Consider the following 22,677-nt stretch of genomic DNA (forward strand, 5'->3'; position numbering starts at 1 on the left):
AAAAACAACAAACAAAATGGTGTTGCCACTACAAACTGAATTATCATGCATATCACATAAGCATGTTTACAGATAAAATATGAGATAGTGCGTGTTTAAGAAAATAGTATAAAAACACGTAACAAATACTGTACGGTAGAAACCACGTACTTAACGGTTTATAAATGTTAAAATCATGTTGAAACCATTCACTAGTCGTTATTAGGAAAGTGACAACTGGCCTAGCTATATATACAATACAGAACAATATATACAAAACGACACAAAACGCGTACATGATTACAGCCTTTAAGACTTAAAAATATGCAAGAGTGTAAGAACAAATACGCTCCGTCGAAAGAAGACGTGAAAAGTAGTTTTTTTACCTACCGGAATGACTATAGGTTTTTGCGCTGACACTAAACGCGTTTTTTGTTTACAAGCTTAGATTGTTTTAAATATTTTTTATCAAGACGATAATATTTACTAAGTTAACTATTAAATTTGCTATAACTTTTGCTGCATTTGACCATAATCGCATAATGAAATTACAATATTGACAATTGTTTTCTAAATGACAAACGGCGTTGATATAATTAGACATGGAAATAATCCATGCAAAATGATCAGTTAAGGGACTCACAGACTAACAAAACTTTCTGTATAGCCGCTATCAAAACATCTCGGACCCTAGATCCTTAGAACACCATAAGAAACTATTCAGACCGCACATTAAATTTCTTTTTGTATTTATATCGGAATGAACGACCATATGAAGTCCAATATATTCGCCATAAAAGAAAGAACGCAATATAAGTAATACACGAAATCAATCTCATGCATGACTTTATTGATGCGCATATTGATTTTAGTTGAAATAATTTACCATACTTACTGTGGTATCAGTAGTAATCTAAATAGTAATCAATTAAATATTAATACTAATAGTACAAATGCTAGATATGATACTAAAGTAATATCAATAATGTTCATGTTCTCGTAAACACAATTAACTTCTTTTAACAAGTGTATTTGATTTTATGACGAGATTTTAAACAAGATGGGAAACAAGTAGTGTGAAAGAATACAACATTCTGTTTATGACACGCAATAAATTGAACAGTGTTCAAGTTTTTATGTTTTTGACGAAAATGTATTCATAACCTTGTTAACCAAAATATAACCAACTGTATGCAACAGTAATTGATGGGCATAACTACTTGTTAACAGTTTATATTCCCTTAAAGGGGCATTTTCACGTTTTGGTAAATTGAGAAAAATTGAAAAAACTTTTAGATTCGCAAATGTTTGTTTTAGTTAAAGGAAAAGGTCCCTTTAATGTACTTAAATGTACATAAATACAGTATTGTAATATATTGCATTCTGCTCAATTTAGACAATATGTATTCAACACTCGACCGTTTTGAAATGAATGACATCAGAAAAATACAACAAACATACAATATAAGGACTAGTAAAATATGTGTATGACTCTACAATAAAGTGCAAGTTAATTTGATTTTAAAAAGATGAAAATGGATGATTTGAACAAAAAAAGATTTCGAATAAAAAAAAACGATTTCTATATATTTTTTGTAGATCATAATGTTGATTGTTCAATTTTGTTCATCGATTTTTTTCTTAATGAAATGTCGCTATTTAATCCTCATTATCTCACGTTATGTAATGATTCCAATCAATCGTTTATAATATATATAACATGTGTACTACCATAAAATAAAATGATCTCTCGTAGTCATGTTGCGAGAGGGGCTAACATTTAAAACAGACTGGCATTTCTGTTCTTCATGTTTTAAGATAAAAGTAAAAAAGCACGCGCTTAATTAACTTTGTTTTCATTAGTGTACAATCGAGTGAACCGATGTTAAAATAGTTAAAATAAACGTCGTGTTGGGAACGCTAACAATAGTTTGAAGCCTGTTATCTGGACAGTGTTGTGCAACCTTTCAAGGTTGTTTTTGTTTGCTTGGGTGCAATAAGAGACCGTATTTTCCCGATTTTTTATCGCAAGTCTATAAAAAGACAGGGAACCAGCCTCTCACCTTCAAACAAAATGGCAGCTTCCATTGCGTTCCAATTTGACAACAACTCAGATCTTAAGATAGATTATTCGTGTGTATTTTAAGAATGACATCAAACGTTTGAAATGACTGTTTTACTGAGAAGACAAATCTTTATGATTGAGCAGTTTTCATTGATTGGAAAAAGACCACTTGCAAAAACTGGTTCCGACAAAACTCGTTGCCAGTGCCCTGTGGCAGTGGCAGTGTTTCCTTCCATTTCTCAACCATGGGCATACATGAACGTATGGAGATCTTTATCCAATTTATTTCATGAAATATCGTTTATAAAATATTTTCCCGAATACTTTGTAAACCGTTTGAGTCGTTCACTGAATAGGCTTTTAACATTTTCAGACTTCTACCTTATTCAAACTATTGATATCTGTTGAGTACTCGATGAGTAGTGTATTCATATACAAAACACATTTAGAGTTTTGTTCAACATTTTTTATTTCAATTCTTTCACAAAATAAAAAAAAGACAACATATGTTTTCACAAAATAACATTTTTTTAAAACTTTACACCATGTACACAAATATAGCAGACATATATATTTACATTGGTTAACACATGTTTTCACATGGGACAAACATTGAAGTAAAACTGATTAATTAACATACCAATTACTTAAAATTGTATAATGTTAGGAAATTAATTAAAGTACGTTAAACAATTGTATACTAGAAATGGCGCGGCAGAGGCCGACGCGTATCCCCACGCCGAATGTTTGACCTAGGTGTGCCCCAGGGTTGGTAATGGGGCCATGCATAGCTGAGATTGACCGTATTGTCATAAGAGAAGTTCATCATCAATTAGAAGTGAATTGGTGTAGAAATGAAGAAGTTATAGTAAAAGTCAATTTTGGGTGGGTGTGACATATGTGGGGATGGCGCCCCAGGGTTGGTAATTGTGCCATGCATAGTTGAGATTGACCGTATTGTCATAAGAGAAGTTCAGTATCAATTTGAAGTGAATCGGTGTAGAAATGAAGAAATTATAGTAAAGGCAATTTTGGGCGGGTGTGGTCTATGTGGGCGGGGCCCCAGGGTTGGTTATGGGGCCATGCATAGTTGAGATTGACCCTAATGTCATAAGAGAAGTTCAGTATCAATTTGAAGTGAATCCGTGTAGAAATGAAAAAAATATAGTAAATGGAATTTTTTGGTGGGTGTGGCCTATGTGGGCGGGCGCCCCAGGGTTGGGATTGGGGCCATGCATAGTTGAGATTGACCCTAATGTCATAACAAAAGTTCAGTATCAATTTGAAGTGAATCCGTGTAGAAATGAAAAAATTATAGTAAATGGAAATTTTTGGTGGGTGTGGCCTATGTGGGCGGGGCGCCCCAGGGTTGGGAATGGGGCCATGCATGGTTGAGATTGACCGTATTGTCATAAGAGAGGTCCAGTATCAATTTGAAGTTAATCGGTGTAGAAATAAAGAAGTAAATGTAAAATAACCTAAAAAAATGAGTGATAATTTCTGACGCGGCCCCACCCCAACCGCTATAACTTTTGACCCAGGGGTCAGATCAAAATTCCAAATAGTGCAGGGTCGCACATATGCTCATAGCTACCATGTGTGTAAGTTTCAAGGTTCTAGTGCTTTTAGTGTAGGAGGAGATAGTGGCCAGGACGGACGGACAGACAGACAGACAGACAGACAGACGGACGAACGGACGGACGGACGGCGGAGATAACCACAATATCCCCACCTTTTTTTCAAAAAGCGTGGGGATAATAACACCTTTCACACACTTCATGTTACCTGTGAAATACACCGTCTACAAGTGTGAAAGAGAAGTTAATTGTGTCAGACAACCGTATGTTTAGATAATTTAAGTGTGAACATAAAGAGAAAAAGAGCCATCATCTCTATCATTTATTCTTAAATACTGATTATCATATTCTATCCTACATCTATTGTGGAATTTTTTTGTTGGGGGGGGGGGGGGGGGGTTATAAGTTGACTTCAATAAGTGAGGGTTAAACAAACTAGAGCTTTGTCACAGACGTGACTATTATCCCCACACTGCATTGACACATAATATTTTGCATGTCGTCTTCACAAAAAACAGCAGACACCATGCTCTATTTTTTAAAACGAACTAAGTGACCCCTTGACCTAGTTTTTGACCCAGAAAGGCCAATGTTCTAACTTGGCCTTAACATCATCTCCATAAAACTTCTGACAAAGTTTGGTGAAGATCGGATGTAAACTACTTGAATTAGAGATCTGACACCATGCTGAATGTTAAAAAACTCACTAAGTGACCCCGTGACCTAGATTTAGGCCCGGAATGGGCCCATGTTCAAACTTGTCCTAGAGATCATTTCGATAAAACTTGTGACCAAGTTTGGTAAGGATTGGATGAAAACTACTTGAATTAGAGAGCGGACAACATGGTGAGGTTTAAAACGCACTAAGATACCCCGTGACCTAGTATTTGACCCAGTAGACCCATATTCACACTTGACCTAGACATCATCTAGATACAACTTCTGACCAAGTTTGGTGAAGATTGGATTAAAACTACTTGAATTAGAGAGCGGACAACATTGGGATGTTTAAAACGCATTAAGTGACCCCGTGACCTTGTTTTTGACCCGGCATGACCCATATTCAAACTTGCCCAAGACATTATCAAGATACAACTTTTGACCAAATTTGGTGAAGATTGGATAAAAACTACTTGAAATAGAGAGCGGACAACATGGTGAGGTTTAAAACACACTAAGTAACCCCGTGACCTTGTTTTTGACCTGGCATGGCCCATGTTCGAACTTTACCTACACATCATCTAGTTACAACTTCTGACCAAGTGTGGTGAAGATCGGATTTAAACTACTTGAAAAAGAGAGCGGACACCATCCTTAATGTGTAAAACGTACTAAGTGACCCTGTGACCTAGTTTTTGATCTGGCATGGCCCATGTTCGAACTTGGCCTTCAGACCATCTAGATAAAACTTCTGACCAAGTTTGGTGAAGATCGGATGAAAACTACTTGAATAAGAGAGAGGACACCATGCTGAATGTTAAAAAAACGCACTAAGTGACCCCGTGACCTAGTTTTTGACCCTGCAAGGCCCATGTTTGAACTTGGCCTTAAGATCATCTCGATACAACTTCTGACTGAGTTTGGTGAAGATCGGATGAAAACTACTTGAATTAGAGAGCGGACAACATGCTGAATGTTTAAAACGCACTAAGTGACCCCGTGACCTAGTTTTTGACCCGGCAAGGCCCATGTTCGAACTTGGCCTAGACATCATGTAGATACAACTTTTGACCAAGTTTGGTGAAGATCGGATGAAAACTACTTGAATTAGAGAGCGGACAACATGCTGAATGTTTAAAACGCACTAATTGACCCCGTGACCTAGTTTTTTGACCCGGCAAGGCCCATGTTCGAACTTCGCCTAGACATCATGTAGATACAACTTCTGACCAAGTTTGGTGAAGATCGGATGAAAACTACTTGAATTAGAGAGCGGACAACATGCTGAATGTTTAAAACGCAGTAAGTGACCCCGTGACCTAGTTTTTGACCCGGCAAGGCCCATGTTCGAACTTGGCCTTAAGATCATCTCGATACAACTTCTGACCAAGTTTGGTGAAGATCGGATGAAAACTACTTGAATTAGAGAGATGACAACATGCTGAATGTTTAAAACGCACTAAGTGACCCCGTGACCTAGTTTTTGACCCGGCAAGGCCCATGTTCGAACTTGGCCTTAAGATCATCTCGATACAACTTCTGACCAAGTTTGGTGAAGATCGGATGAAAATACTTGAATAAGAGAGCCGACAACATGCTGAATGTTTGAAAAGTACTAAGTGACCCCGTGACCTAGTTTTTGACCCGGCAAGGCCCATGTTCGAACTTGGCCAAGACATTATCTACATACAACTTCTGACCAAGTTTGGTGAAGATCGGTTGAAAACTACTTGAATTAGAGAGCGGACAACATGCTGAATGTTTAAAACGCACTAAGTGACCCCGTGACCTAGTTTTTGACCCGGCAAGGCCCATGTTCGAACTTTGCCTAGACATCATGGAGATACAACTTCTGACCAAGTTTGGTGAAAATCGGATAAAACTACTTGAATTAGAGAGCAGACACTTAATACGGTCCGACAGACAGACCGACCGACCGACAGACAAGTTCACTCCTATTAACCCCTCTTAACTTCGTGTGTGGGGTATAAAACACCTATGTGTTGACAAAAAAGAATGCGAGTTGACCAAGGTACAGGTTGACTTAGGTATGAGTTGACTTGCACCCAACTAAGTGGTGTTAATATTATTGAAATAAAATTATGTTTATTGCAAAGAAAACGTTCCTTTTGTAAGAAATAAATCAAATTACATTTATGTTCCTAAGCAATTTGTGCGAATAGAATATAAAATATATGTACTTAACTTATGATGGCCTTACAATACTTTTACTTTGAAACTAGATCAAACTCCAATTTACAAACACTTGATCCAATGATAAGCATTCATGTGTAAATGTCTAAAAAATATTTGTTGTTTGATTATACAACATATTCTCCATCCTTGATTGACACACTCATTTCAATTATGCCTAATTATTATATGATGTTGGTTGTTCAATTGGTTTATGTCATCATGACCCATAATATAACTTTCTTGTTGTTTTTCTGTTCTGTTTTTAATGTAAAAAGGTCAAAGTTCTTGAAAGCACATTCACATGCCCCAATTCCAAGTTTTGATCCAGTAATATGATTGGACTGTCCTTACTTCATGTATAGGAATCTTTTTACTCTGCAATGTGAGGATGTGGTTATCATTTGTACAGATATAAAAAATAAATATTCTATATTGTTTACTCTTGTAATTGCAGTATGCAACCAAACCAGATGTAGTTGTAGAAGATGAAAACATACCAACGTCACATGCTTTAGCTAAAGGCAAAGATGACACCAACAGAAAGACAGTGAAGATACGTGTGCCAAAAAATGTTAGAAACACAGTGACAGATCAGGAAGAAAATATGAAGAAAAATGTTGACTTTGAAGAAAAGACTTCAAACAGTAAATTGACTGAAGAAGTTTTTCTTTATATTAGAAAGTCATCCATAACTGTAGATTTCAATAAAAATGTAAAATTGACAAAGCCTATACATGTTCGCAGCCCTCGTGGAAAAGAGACGCTTGTAATTGACTTGGATTATGAAGAAGAGGTGGAAGTAGATAATACAAACCCAGGGCAGAATATTGAATCCATAAATGAAGTCTTATGGAGGGACACAAGATTAGACTACAAAAAGTTACCTCAATATTATATGAAGCTTTCTAAAATAAGACTGACAGGTGGGTGTTATACATGAAGCATATTTTGTAGTAACAAGTTACTATCATTTGTGTGAATGTCATGGAACACAAGTCACTCATACTTGTAGCTTTTCTATATTTGATCACAATCATATTTTCAAATTACATGTCCTTGTGTTACTAGTATACTGATTGATTTTTCTTAAGCCTGATTGTAGAGATTAAGATTCAGTTGTCACAATCGCAGTTCATTGGTTGTGTTAATCCAAATGTATTATCTTTTTATGCCCCCCTTCGAAGAAGAGGGGGTATATTGCTTTGCTCATGTCGGTCGGTCGGTCGGTATGTCGGTCCGTCCACCAGGTGGTTGTTGGATGATAACTCAAGAACGCATTCGCCTATGATCATGAAACTTCATAGGTAGATTGATCATGACTCGTAGATGACCCCTATTGATTTTGAGGTCACTAGGTCAAAGGTCAAGGTCACGTTGACCCGAAATAGTAAAATGGTTTCCGGATGATAACTCAAGAACGCATACGCCTAGGATCATGAAACTTCATGAGTAGATTGATCATGACTTGCAGATGACCCCTATTGATTTTGAGGTCACTAGGTCAAAGGTCAAGGTCCGTTGACCCGAAATAGTAAAATGGTTTCCGGATGATAACTCAAGAATGCATACGCCTAGGATCATGAAACTTCATGGGTAGATTGATCATGACTCGCAGATGACCCCTATTGATTTTGAGGTCACTAGGTCAAAGGTCAAGGTCACGGTGACCCGAAATAGTAAAATGGTTTCCGGATGATAACTCAAGAATGCATACGCCTAGGATCATGAAACTTCATGGGTAGATTGATCAAGACTTGCAGATGACCCCTATTGATTTTGAGGTCAAAGGTCAAGGTCACGGTGACCCGAAATAGTAAAATGGTTTCCGGATGATAACTCAAGAAAGCATACGCCTAGGATCATGAAACTTCATGGGTAGATTGATCATGACTTGCAGATGACCCCTATTGATTTTGAGGTCAAAGGTCAAGGTCACGGTGACCCGAAATAGTAAAATGGTTTCCGGATGATAACTCAAGAACGCATACGCCTAGGATCATGAAACTTGCTTGTTAATTGAAAAACAGCAACACAGTTTGTATGTATAAAACAATGTTAATACATAAATAGGATCAAGCATATTAAAATATCAACTTAGATTTAGTTTCCTTTACTGTACAGGATTTGTAAAGTTAGGTTAATATTTGTGTATTGAACAAAAATAACAACAGTGTAAAGAAAAGTTAATTTGGGGATGTTCTATCCAAACCCTGAGAGTTCAGATTTCCTTAAATGCCAAGTAAAGATTGTAAATTTCAACCCACTCCTCTGGTTAGTTTTCAGAGCGCACATATAATTAACTTTTGAGCTTAATGTCTCATTTGTACATGCATAACTGTATTAACTCCAAACCAACTATTACAAGTGGTAGGCCAGTATTACATGGACTGGTGTTCACTGTTTACACCATTTCACAACCCCATCTGATACTGGTCAGTATCTTGGCAAGTGGCCAAAGTTGGGAGTGGAATTAATGGTCTATTACATAACTGACTTCTGTGTGTGGTAAACACATGATACTGGTCATGTGGTAAAGTTGCACTTGTATACATTTGCCCAATACACAACACTAGCCTTGGCTATTTTTAATCAGATTGCATTGCTATCTATGGTGGTCATTGACTAGGGGAGTTAACTGCTATAAATAACATGTTTCATTACCATTAATTAATAAATAAAACATTACAAATTGTGTGCATGTTTCACATATTGTCAAATAAGTCAAAATGTGTGAAAGGAATCCAAAAAATCAAAGACTCAATCATATAATGGATATAATTGATTAGTATAGCTCCTGATTGGTTTTTGCACTATTAATTGGATACATTTCACAGGTCATTGACATAGGTGTCATAAATTGTAGACAGAATGTATAGAGAATTTCATCTTAGTATTAATAAGTAAATGATTCCATGATACTTATTGGATTTTATTTCAAGGTCACAGTGACAAAAAACATATTCACACAATGGCTGTCAATACAACGGAAAGCCCATATGGGGGGCATGCATGTTTCACAAACAGCCCTTGTTTCATTCTTCAGACTGTATTTTTTTAATTTATTGGGAAAGTTTAAATCTAGTTAATAATTAAACCTCATCCCAGTTTCAACAGAAAAGTAATATTTAAGTGTGCAATGGTAAGACATAAGCATTCAAATAGCTTGTCCTGATTGTCGCTTCATCATTAAACAATTTACAAAAAAAAAGCCATACAAATCAGCATGTCAATGATTTTCCATATGAATCCTATTCCCATAGCTCTCAGGTCACTATGAGTCTGATAGTGCAGCCTTTACTTCATCATTTGTCTGCCAATTAAAAAAAATATTTGCATGTCGCACACATTACTTGTGTCCAGAGCTCAAAGGCAAAAGTCACATTAGAATATATAGCTTTTCTCGACTGTAACTTTTATCGCAGTGTTATTAAACAATTACAACCATTCTTAACACCTTGTTCGACATGCTGCAATCAGGCATCTAGTGTTGACAAAAGTACATGTTACAAGTAAGCATAACATTACTGAACATGTACATATCTTTTGGATGTGTGTACCAATATATTATCATTATGCTGTTTTACTACAGGTTTGGTGGTGATAACTACCATGGCAGGTTATGGCATTGCCCCAGACCCATTCAGTGTGGGAACCTTCCTGCTATGTACTGTGGGAACCGCACTCACTTCCTGCTCAGCAAATGCCATTAACCAGGTTCGGTGTTAGAATGGTTCAACAGGGACTTTCAGAATGCATTTCTGCTACCTGCATTTCAATAGCTATTACCGTAATTACTCTATGTTTTCGGACACTCTAAGTTTTCGGACACCCCTTTTTTATGCAAAAATAATTATTTTTCGTGTCTCTTAATTTTCGGACACACGAGTTTTCGTCCATAATTAATGTCTCTAAGTTTTCGGACAGTATATATTACGGCGCTATGTTACCAAATTTCGGCCCTGTTTTCGATATCTACTGACACTTCGATCATGGGGTTTTACAACCAGATTTACATCATTAAACATGGGAGGTGCATGCCTGAGGGTAACGGACCATTACATTTGCGTTATTGGATAAATAACCTTATAAACCGGTATTAAACAATGGTTTCGCACGATAGCATAAGCGTTATGACAATTACCAAGGGTAGTGCCAATAAATAGTTCAATGTTCTACTGCAATGGTACTACCCCTTCTCAGTAAAATAACTGTGACAAAAACCAAACGCTTCAAAGTGTGATGCACCATATTGCAAGTTACGAACAATGGAAGGTGTTAGACAACAACTATCGGAAATGAACAAACAAAGAATTCATAGTTTGCTTTTTTTATTGCGTTAATTACAGGTTCATACTAGCGAGTATCGGTACATCAGATGCTCCTTTTTGAACTTGTTGGTCAAAGTAAAACCTTGTAGTAAATTTCTGTCAAATAAATAAAGCATTTAAAAAAATAAAATGCAGTGCAAACATATATAACTGTAACTTATACTCTAAGGCATGGTATTTTACAAGCACGTGCTATTTACGGTAGTCGTTGATACAATTGACGCTATTTTCAGACACTTCAATTTTCGACTCTAAGTTTTTGGACACTTGTATTTTGTGAATATTTTTCGAATCTAAGAAAACATACAGTAATTACGGTACACATTTAATGGTCAAATTATTGTACATTGAATTTAATTGATTTGATTGAAAATATGAGGAGTTAACATGGTTAAGTGCTTTTGAAGTTGTCTTTTGGAGAACTCAAGCCTAACTAATGCAGTCTATAGATACTAATATATGAATATTTAAAAATAAAAGCTTGGCAGAAATTGAATTAAATGTTGCAATTACACTTACAATTTTTCAGATTGATTAATATGTACAGGTTTTAACGTCAATGTAGAGTTTTGTCTCTTCATACACTGAATTGTACTTTAAATGTGTTTACAGTACTTTGAAGTGCCATTTGACGCACAGATGAACAGAACAAAGAACAGAGTGCTTGTCAGAGGACACCTTAGGTATTTGTTTCTACATGTAAATGGCTTTTGATATGGGTAGGTTCAACATCCAGCTGAAAGTTTTTAGTCTTTATGTCTTGCAGGTTCATTAGCATACCTGCCTCTCTTTTCTTTCTCCCAATTGGAGGTGATATCCCATAGAAAAAGGCAGGTTTATTGGTTTGAATTGGCAGATCTATGGGTATGTTGGTAGACTTCTAACGCTCATGATGAGAGATTTTGATTACCTGTTCATGGTCCATCCTGCATTGTCTGTTACCGTACCTTTGATTAACATTCACATTTATTTCCCTCAAACATGGTGGGAACAATTATACTGATATTATCTTGCCAGAGTTCCAAATTGGGTCATGTGAGGTCAAAACCTAGGTGACTAGGTGAAATATAAAAATGCTTGTGAACACTTTAAAGGTCACATCTAGGTTGAAATCCAAATTGGGTCACATGGTAACAAAAACTAGGTTTGAGGATCAAAAGCTTGTCAACACTACAATTATTTGCAATCAACACAAATGAATGTGTTGTTGGTTTATCTCCTCATTGTAAAATATGAATGCAATAACATGATAGAAATGTGCTATAAAACGTCTTTGTTACAATATTAGCTGGACATACTGTAAAACACAAGTATTGAAAAAAAGAATCTGAAAAAAAGAGAGTAGGGCAGAACTCGTGGATAAGGTAGTCAGTCATACAAACAGTTGAACATTGGTGTTAATAATGTGGTGTTACCGTTCCCAACATTTCTTGTTTTCAAATCCTCCTAATTGCTGAATCTTGCTCAATTGTTCACAGTTGAATGACCTTTGTGTGCATATGATCATAAAGAAAGGAATTTAAGCTGCAATGAGTTTTGGGAGAAGTATGGCCTTATGTCTGTTCCTCCAATAAATAATATTTTGTCCCTAATTTGTTTTTGTTTTTAACTTCCCTTAAATACCCGGTGAATCTCGCTCTCATTTTCACAATATAATGACCTAAATTTAGATAATATCTACATGTAGTATATGTTTTTCTTTGGTACATTTACATTTAAGTACATGGTGCATGTACTGTAACATTAATTTACGATATTGACTACATGTACATCAGACTACTTGCTGTTTTATGTATATGTATGTATACATATTATGTATATCTAAATGAAGAAATAAAATAAAGATGAAAACCTGCCTCTTATCATTTTGTAGGAAAATTTTATGGGCTACCAAATATTTTTATTGGTAGCCCAGTGGGCTACCTGAAAAATAAGAAATTTGTCGGACACTGGATATGATTGTAAAGTCAGGACTGAAATGGTGGCCACGTTTTGCTGAATTTAGGCCCGTTGTCTTTTTGCTTACTGTTGAAAATATAGTTGATTTGTCTATGTCCTAACCAGAGTTGTGGAGGCATCAGTTTGTATGACACATTTCTAGTGTTAACTTTTTTTTGCTAAAATGTTTAGACAATTTAGTTCCAAAATTATGAGCAGATTACACTCCCAACCATTCCCAAGTGATATTGAACATACCCGCTTACTATTTAAAATACAATAGATTGTTTTTTTTACCTAAAGGGAACATAACCATTGTACAAATAGCACTTTTTCAACCTAAAGAGTGATACATTTTCAGCCCACTTCATGCTGCAACGTTTGCTGTGATAACTGGGGCAATGGGAATCTCTGTCCTGTCGCTAGGGGTCAACTCGCTCACTGCCTGCCTAGGGGCCTTCAACCTCGGCCTGTACACACTGGTGTACACTCCCATGAAGCGCTACAGCATTGCCAACACCTGGGTTGGGTCTGTTGTGGGAGCTATACCACCGATGATGGGCTGGACTGCATGTACAGGATATCTTGACCCAGGTAGGTGACTGTTGTGTTGGCCGACAGAGTTTAGAATTTACTGTAATATTATAAGAAGAAAATTTTAATGGTTTGCATGACAAGTGCAGGTTTTTAAAGAATTATATATATTATATACGAGTAAACTGTAGTACCATTATCAGAATGATTTGAACAATCTTCTAACGTGTTTGATGTCACTAGTTTGATCCTTGTTGTCATGTATGTTATACAAGGATTGTTGAATTTTGTAAAATCTTTTTAGAAAAGAAAAGAGTTTATTATAAATGATCAAACTCTTAATAATTAAACCTTTTCAGGTGCTTGGCTGCTAGCTGCTATACTCTATTCATGGCAGTTTCCACATTTCAACTCTCTCAGCTGGAATCTGCGACCAGATTACTCACGAGGTGGATACAGAATGGCGAGCGTTGTTCGACCAGAGCTCTGCAAACGTGTCGCACTGCGTCACAGTATTGGCATGATACCACTATGCACACTGGCACCACTGATAGACCTCACATCATGGTGGTTTGTGGGATACTCAATACCATTGAATGTGTATTTGTCGTACTTAGCGTGGAACTTCTACTGGAAAGGAGACAGCAATTCTTCAAGAAAATTGTTCCGATTCACTTTAGTCCACATTCCTGCTTTGTTGGTGTTAATGATAGCATGCAAGAAGCGCAACAACCGTCAAAATGCAACAGAACATTTGACCTTGGGGAATGTGAATGAAGACTCTGTTTCCTGAAAGCATATCTTAGTTTAAAAAAAAAAATGAGGATGTCTGCTTTTTAATTTCCTGGCAATGAAAAACAATTGTCTACGGTGCAATGCTCAACATTTAGCGGAACATTTAATCAATTGTCTTTTGTAGAGCGAACATTATAATGTTCAAGATGTAATATAATGTTGGCACTTTCAATGTTTCTTATTTATAAAAACAGTTTAGTATTATTGTTTATGATAGTTTGTTGGATTTTATTACTCATTTTTATGCAATGAAAAAAAAATGATTTAAAAAATTGAAACATCTTAATTGCATGTTTATTGTATGAGAATTGATTGTACTGCAACATGTTTGATAGGAAAAGAAATACCAGTGTCTGTTTGTCATGGACAAATAACTGTTTTTCTTGTCAATTTAATTTTTGCTGCTATTTGGTTGCTGCTATTTGGTTTTCATGCAAGCTTTACATTTGTGTGTATAAGACAGGTATCACAGGTTTTTAGTAAAGGGCATGTGAACAGTTTAGATGCTTGGGCAATATAAGTCCACAGCCACCGTTAATATACAGTCACTATTTATATTTGCCTAAAACTATGCGAAGTGTTTATTAAAAAATGTTACTTTCACATAGTAAGTTCTAAGGTTAGAGCATAAATTATTTATGGATAAATATTAGTACATTTACATGTGAAAACATTGTCACAATGTCTGTTAATTTAATATTACCGGTAATTAAAATAGGAACCCAGTGTATGCTTTGGTTCGTATGATATTTAAAATGATCTACAATGTCAAAATTCTTTGTATGCCTTTTTACTTCCTGTTTTTCTGATTAAAAAAAAATTCGCATAGACCAGAATTGAAACTAAATAAACTGCAGTGATGCAGAGACGTAGATAACATTATCTATGTCTCTTATTAATGCAACCTTTTGAATTTTATAAACCACTGAAGTGAACAGTTGTAAAATATTGTGTGCTCTGTCTTTCATTTTGTGATTGGTAGTTTTTTCAAGAATTAAAATTCGTGTGTATTCATTTATTTACTATTGAAATATGAAACCTGTTAATTGGCAGCCATATACTTGGTAAAATTTTTGCAGCTGGTCAAAATGAATTGTGCATAGGAATTATTCATGGGTAATGCAACTACCCAGTATTGCAAGATGCCAGTGGATGTTTTAGAACACCTTTTAAAATCAGTCCTTATAGACTATCAGTGCCTGACAATTATCATTTACCATGATGTAATACTGCTTCGTATCTGATCTTTCTAACCTATGTTTGATTTGGTGAACTTCTTAAGGCTAAAAGTAAACATATTGACAATACCTTGAAGTCTGAGATAAATTTGTATTAAACTTGAGTTCAAGTTATCAATAGAAGATCAATTCTGTAATAAATAAATGGGTTTAACAAACTTTGTCTGCATACTTATTTAGAAAAAACAAATGTACTATGCCTGAAAAAGACAGGGACCTGTACAAAAAAGTTTGTTATATAAAAAAGGACTTCTTTTTATGCCCCCTGATTGAATGATCGGGGGTATATTGTTTTTGGCCTGTCTGTCATTGTATGTGTATGTGTCCCAAAACTTTAACCTTGGTCATGACTTTTGCAATATTGAAGATAGCAACTTGATATTTGGCATGCATGCGTATCTCATGGAGCTCCACATTTTTTCAGTGGTGAAAGGTCAAGGTCATCCTTCAAGGTCAACGTCATATGTATGGCTTCAAAGCAGCGCATAAGAGGGCATTGTGTTTCTGACAAACACATCTCTTGTTCTTTCATGTTTATGAGGGCATATAATTTTCAAGGTGTATTACCATAAAGCAGCTTCATAAATATATGACACAGGCACATCAAGTTGAGCAGTTGTTCTACACTTTTCAAAATCAGCTCTAAATTGCAATTTTTAAAACTAAATGGCGCCAAAACCTAATTAGAATTCAATGATATAAGCAAGAACTCCTTTACAGTTTGTCACTTGATGCCATTCAGTTATTTTGCAATAAACTAAATCATTACAATTCCACTTGTCAATGTTTCACCTTTCTTCCAAATATTTCACCTGTTCTTGACCTTGTAGAGAAGATGTTTGTAGTTATTTTGCAAAACAATCTATCATTGACCCAGGGACAAGGCCAGTATTTATCTCGTATGATAATATGCTTGGTTAAGAACCATGATTGGATTCACATATAAAATGTGACAGCCTTGTGGTTTCTCACAAGTTAATGTTATACAAGTCGATATGGAACATTTCATGTCCCTCCTTCCCCAAACCACAAATCAAGTTTTTAGTTAATCGCTTGCGGACAAGTAAGGTTAGTGGTATGCGATGCAAGTCAGTCTGCTCTTATCTACCTTAAGAACGATTACCACCGCATCTGCCTATTTATACTTCACCACTGATACACTGCAGAGAGTGAGTGTGTGTGTATGTAATCAATAGTGTTTAACAGCTTATGCGACGACATTGGCCAGTTTGTCATTGAAATCTGTACATATTGGCTGCTTTCAGGGAAAACGGGGCTAAATGCATGTCAAATAAGTGATTTCCCAGATAAGCCTGTGCACACTGTTTAGCCTGTGCAATACGCATAAGCTAATCAAGGATGACACTTTCTGATTTTATGCTGTTTTTCGTTTAAAGAGAGTCTATGGTTCTGGGATGACAATTAATGCATATGCATTAATCCCTGTTTTGCCAAAATGAAGCTTAAATTATCTTTTCTATTAATGATTTGAAAAAAGATATAAAAAAAGTGATAATAACTTCAAAGTAACCTCGCTGACGAGGCAAATAAACAAAATCACTTTTAAATCAAATTAACAACCAATGAGTTATAAATTTTTACATTGTGGCATTTTTAGGAAACATCTTAAAGGGACCTTTTCACAGTTTGTCATTAAAAGCTTAATATTGATAAATGTTAAAATTGGATCTTAAAAGCTCCATTAAAAAAACAAGAATAACAATAAAGAAACAAAAAAGTGACCCTCAACTGGGCTCGAACCACTGACCTCTGGAATAAAAGTATATCGTTGAGACCACTCGGCCAAACAAAGAGAGATGTATTTTATACTTTATATAAGCAATCCTCTTAGTTTGAAAAATACGACAACATTTTGGTCAATTTACCAAAATGTAAAAAGGCCCTTTAATGTCTTCAGACTTGCAAATTGAACGAGTTCAATAGATTGTCAGATCTTACATCATGAAAAACTTACAGGTTTAGTGGTTGCCTGTAAGCCTGGGGCCAGTAGATTTAAGCCCAGGAAACTAATTTCAAAAGTTGGTTACAGTTGGGCTATAGCAGGGCAACTAGCTTTTTCAAAGCTTGAATAACTCAATCCAATTAAACATAGAATACAAATTGGCACCTAGGAAATGATTCAATTCTGGCTCACAAGACATGATGCATTAAAGTCTGTCATGTTGGCAAAATTGTTGCTCAATAATTTAAAGAAACAAGAGATGTGTTTTGTCAGAAACACAATGCCCCCTAATGCGCGTTTTTTTTTTACCTTTGACCTTGAAGGATGACCTTGACCTTTCACTACTCAAAATGTGCAGCTCCATGAGATACACATTCATGCCAAATATCAAGTTGCTATGTTCAATATTTTAAAAATTATTGCAAAACTTTACTATATTAAATTTTTGACCTATGACCTTTCACCACTCAAAATGTGCAGCTCCATGAGATACACATGCATGCCAATTATCAAGTTGCTATGTTCAATATTTCAAAAGTTATTGCAAAACTTTACTGTAAGGTTAAAGTTTTGGGACAGAATGACAGACAGAAAGACAAACAGGCCAAAAACAATATACCCCCGACCATTTGATCCGGGGGGCATAAAAAGATAAAGTATTAGATAAACATAGCACAACATGTACATGATTTATGGCTTGTTATTCTTTAGCAAGGCAACCACAATTCTAAAGATGGTTGCCAGTTTAGCAACCAATTGCAAAGAAAGACACATGTTTTTATTTTGTCTAAGTTATCTCTATAACATAAATATGAGCATAATACAGTGCACACACATCTCGACATGTGCTTTAAGACGCTCTCTTTATAAATTTGAATGGGTTGATGTACACACATCACATGTGCTTTAAGACACGCTCTTAAATTTGAATGGGTTGTGTTCATTTCAAACTTGCGATATATAAAACTATAACATAATCTTGAAAACTGAGTTGCGTCTAAGCTTATGCAATAGCGAACAACTTAAGCACTTTGATAAGTCCAAGGAGCCTACCACAATAGCGATGTCATTCTTGTTGAGCAATGAAATAACCAATCTAAATTTCTGTGAAACGTTGCGATTAAAACTATTGTGTTAGTTGAATGGATGCTGACCAGCAGTCAAATTCATGCAACGGCCATACACCCTTTACTGAAAGATCAGTTAACATGTCAAATGTTCAATGTCAATTGTGCATGCTTATTACCTGTCCTGATTTCTGCATCCTGACTAGTTCCTAATTCTTCGAGATGCAAACAATTACACGTGTTGAATAACATTTTTTTTGTGTACGATGACTCGAGAAGCAAATTATTTTATTTCCATCTTACAAGTTATGCAAGAGACAACAATACTAAAGCTGCATGTACCAATGTGTACTGTGTTGTACTTGTTAGTACATGAACTAAAGAGACTGCTTTCTTTTATGCCATAGGTTCATGGTGGACATCATCAATAAGAACAGGATACCAAGTTGTCAATCATTTCATATCATAAATTAGCAAAGGCTGATGTGTTCTGTTGTTTGGCAGTCTCTTGTAAGATATTTCAACATTTGCCATGATAAATATTAATTAAATGACAGTGGCCTATTAGTGTCAATCCACTTTTTCACAACATCAAAATATGGGAGGGTAGGCAGAAATTAATACTAGTAATAGCCAGGAACCAAGATAAGCTGGAAAAGTGGAATGGATCGTAGATATGAAATGATAATGCAGTTCGAGTTATTCATCAATGAAGTTGGTGCATATAATTATTATCTTAGTTTTTCTGATAAAATGTATATTATACTGTGTCGTCGTTAAGTTACTAACTTTCTGCCTGAATTTTATAAGGACTGGAACCTCACTTTTGTCGACTGCACATAATCCATTCAGTTTTTTTAAACTACATGGTTCTGTAGCATCCATTTTACTTGTATATCCCATTTGATTCTTTGGTACATTCCGAATCAGAATCGTGTGAAGATACACACAGAGCCTCAGAGGCTACAAAACATACAACAATCTGCACGCTGACTCTCCCAAGACCTCAGAACCAGAGTGGACACATTGACCGTCCAGTTGGGTCAGAATATTGTTTAACATTGAAATATATTATCCAATATGAATTTACTTGTCAACTACTAATTATTAATGTCTTGCCTCTCATTCACTTAATTATATTCAGCTATTAAACGCCCGATGTCCCGCGACTTTCGGCTTCTGCCTATGGGGAGACCACGTCTAGTGGGTAGGCTTGTCGCGGGGGATCAAAAAAAATTCTCCCATATATATATAGGAATGTTTTCATCCTTAGCGGTAACTGTAGAAATCCATTATACCTTGCCAGCGGTACCATCGCCCATCTCCCCTGACCCCCCCCCCCTCGAACAAAATATATATTTATTTTTTTTTACATATGATAATTCATAAATCTATTACATTGTAATTAGTTTAATCCTCATTGTAGACATTATATTTGAATGGTTTTATAATAATGGGATTAATACAATTATTTATAACATATAAATGAACATGCAATAGAAAGCATTCCAGAGACACTTGCGCGCTCGAACGTGCCCTTTTCACAAAATACTGCGCGTCGAAAGTGCCCTTTTGACAAAAAAGCCCCCCTGCCCTTTTCAAATCCTAGCCTGAGCACTGCACTCGTCCTGCAGGCCCAGTGCCTAGCAATTTTCTCTCGTCCTGCTTACACATGCTATTGTCCTTGCAGTGCATGCTGACTGCGGTACAACACCATATTTCACGCTCAAATATTACATCAATGATCCAATATTTACCTGGGACATGGTCTCACATATTTATTGCAAGAAAAGACAGTCCTACTGGTACTGGTCAGCAAAAAATGTTTTAACAAATTGATTTCGCTTGTCCTGTTGGAAAAGACCTTTAGGTAAATTCCCTTGTGTCAATTTTATGTCCCCTGATAACATGTGTAGAATTTAGCCAAAGCATGTAACATTTTAGACTAAGTATATTATTGGCAAGGGAAATCCCTGAAATGTAACTGCTTTCGAATTTAATTTGAGAACCGTACAGAAGGCAAAGCACACAAAAACCTCTACAACATATTTTATTGCATGACAACATAAACACAATTGCAGTCAAAAATAAATTTAAAGATATATTTACAGAATGGCAAACAAAATAATTTAAGATCACGTGCAGTGTTTCTTGGCTTTGTTAATATCGTTAATCAGTTCTTTCATATATTTGATCTCCCTCTGTATAGAATCCACTTGTTCACGTAGTTCCTTGTTCTTATCAGCAAGTCTAGCTTCTTGCTCTTGTATAGTTTCTTTTTCCGCACGTTTTTTCTCTCGATACCGAGTAGCAGCATTCTTGTTTTGCATCTTCTTACGAACTTTCTTATCCGACACATGTTCATATTCAGAATCATAAGTAGAAGACCTTGACTTTCTTTTTGATTTTAATTTTGTGAAGTCCTTTTCAGAGACTTGACTGCTTTTAACAGAACTTATGTTGCTGTCGTCACTAAAGTAGCTTGTGTCAATGGTGCTAAGGTTGTCACTTTCATCTGCCACAGATGACCTTGACAAGAAAGAATTTTGTTCATCAAGAAATGTTGGATTATTCACCGTTAATGGTTCAGCCTTAATGTTGAAGTCTTGCAGCTCAATGCTGGCAATCATGGGAGCATCTTCTGGCATTTCAATGAAATCGTGAATTGAATTTTGAACGCCATCTTCCAGGTGTACATCATATGTTATGCTTTCCTCCAGGAAAGATGAGAAGTCTATATTCGGCACCTGAGCAATGGGTGAAGTTGCTGAAGAAATTGACACTTTTGGAGTTGGAGGTTGGATATTGACAACCGGTTCAACTTTTGCAACAGCGACAGCATTTTTGAGTGCCCAGTTCTCAGTTAGCAATGTTTTGAGAAGTTCAAAGGCTGCAAGTTTCATTCCTTCCTTCCTTGGTTCGTCGTCTTCTTTTGAAGTTGTGTAGGTTATTACTTGTGACATTTGTTGAAGAACGGAGGGCTGGACAACAACAGGTGTTGTGAGAGTAGGTTGTTCCTCAAATGATTTCGTTGTGAGAGTAGGTTGTTCCTCAAATGATTTATCTGTATCCAGAAAGGATCTGATGTCCACAGATTCCATCCAGTCATCCCCAAGTGGATCTGAAATTATAAATTTTATACATTTAGACTATCAATTGAAATGAAAACGTGTTTAATTGACTAATAGTCGTGTGAGTCTGTAACTAAAGGATGTTATTTTTTCTGCTGTGATGTTAAGTTGAATGGATTGTGAGGCATGTAATCAAAAACATGGTATATGTTATCAATATGTCTGTTAAAACCTATTACTGCAGCTGCATTTCTAAAATCACAGCAATATAACAGATGCTTACCTCCAGCAGGTTCTGGAAGGAGGAAGTCTTCCAGAGATTGCTGGACATCCCGATGGCGAGACTCGAGTGGCTTGAGAGGCCCATCAAGGTCTAGATCAAGAATGCTACTCTCGGAACCAAGGTCAGCGGCAAATGTATCTGCCGACAGACCTAACATGTCGTCCAGAAAGCAGGACTGTTGCCTGAACTCCATCGAATCGTTGAAGAGATCCATTCTCATCATCTTCGTATGTGCTTGTTAACGAGCTGTGTGTGGCAATTGCCAGGAACAATATGGTCGGGGACCTGAAAACACCGAAGGTTACTTCTGAGACATTTACGTTACAAAAATACAAATAAACATTATTCAAGCAAGCGGTTGGACCCAGTCTTTTATTAGCTTCGTTTCGTCTTCATTTATTAAAAATATAATCTTCAAAGCACATTTTTAATTAAATGTGAGCCAAGTTTACTTAATCTTATTTTATCTTACAACGAATAGTAAATATTACAATTTGTTTGTTTGCATGCTTATACTAGACCATTGTTAAGTCTGGATCTCGTACATTCAACGAAAGACCAAGTGCCACGTGTTAAAACAAGAAGTTGAAGAACACAATTTAAATAAGATATCAAATAAAGAAGTCAAATTTACTTACGCCATGATTGAAATAATCTTTAGAGTCGTTGGTGCAAAGCAATGCTTTTGCACGGGTTTCTTTTGCCCAATCACGCTGCCATGATTATGCGAATCACTTTGTAAGCTTCTTTAACTCGTGTTTGTAGAATGTGAAATGGCGCACGTAGAGTTCTAATTGTATTTTCTAGAGAAGTAGTACAGATTTCCTACTCGTAGTAGGGGTAAAAGTGTGAAGACAAATACGTCGGTACTTTTTATTTAACTTAAAGACAACATGAAAAAGGCGTTAGAGTAATATGAAGATTATATTACATATTATGTTGATTTGTATATCCAGGACAAGATATAATAAATGCACTATTTT

The 22,677-nt window shown here is 36.0% G+C and overlaps 2 protein-coding genes and 1 long non-coding RNA gene across 3 annotated transcripts; 2 read left to right on the plus strand and 1 right to left on the minus strand.

Moving 5' to 3' along the window:
* The first annotated feature begins 2,031 nt into the window (after positions 1-2,031).
* LOC127866406 (protoheme IX farnesyltransferase, mitochondrial-like) lies at positions 2,032-15,468 on the plus strand. The gene is made up of 6 exons (XM_052406907.1): positions 2,032-2,305; positions 6,932-7,400; positions 10,067-10,191; positions 11,418-11,488; positions 13,105-13,337; positions 13,637-15,468. Exons 1-6 carry the CDS (start codon positions 2,147-2,149, stop codon positions 14,068-14,070), a joined length of 1,491 nt encoding a protein of 496 aa, XP_052262867.1. The 5' UTR covers positions 2,032-2,146; the 3' UTR covers positions 14,071-15,468.
* Positions 7,602-8,145, plus strand: LOC127866455 (uncharacterized). Its single transcript, XR_008043011.1, has 2 exons — positions 7,602-7,824; positions 8,114-8,145. It is a non-coding gene; the product is annotated as an uncharacterized LOC127866455 (long non-coding RNA).
* A 4,905-nt stretch (positions 15,469-20,373) lies between the features above and the next one.
* On the minus strand, positions 20,374-22,500 carry LOC127866414 (uncharacterized). The gene is made up of 3 exons (XM_052406919.1): positions 22,333-22,500; positions 21,695-21,979; positions 20,374-21,461 (listed from the first exon to the last, which is right to left on the minus strand). The coding sequence occupies exons 2-3, from the start codon at positions 21,915-21,917 to the stop codon at positions 20,476-20,478; spliced, it is 1,209 nt and encodes a 402-aa protein (XP_052262879.1). The 5' UTR covers positions 21,918-21,979; positions 22,333-22,500; the 3' UTR covers positions 20,374-20,475.
* Between the last annotated feature and the right edge of the window lie 177 nt (positions 22,501-22,677).

The sequence above is a fragment of the Dreissena polymorpha genome, chromosome 2, assembly GCF_020536995.1.
Source record: "Dreissena polymorpha isolate Duluth1 chromosome 2, UMN_Dpol_1.0, whole genome shotgun sequence".
Classification (NCBI taxonomy): Eukaryota; Metazoa; Mollusca; class Bivalvia; order Myida; family Dreissenidae; genus Dreissena; species Dreissena polymorpha.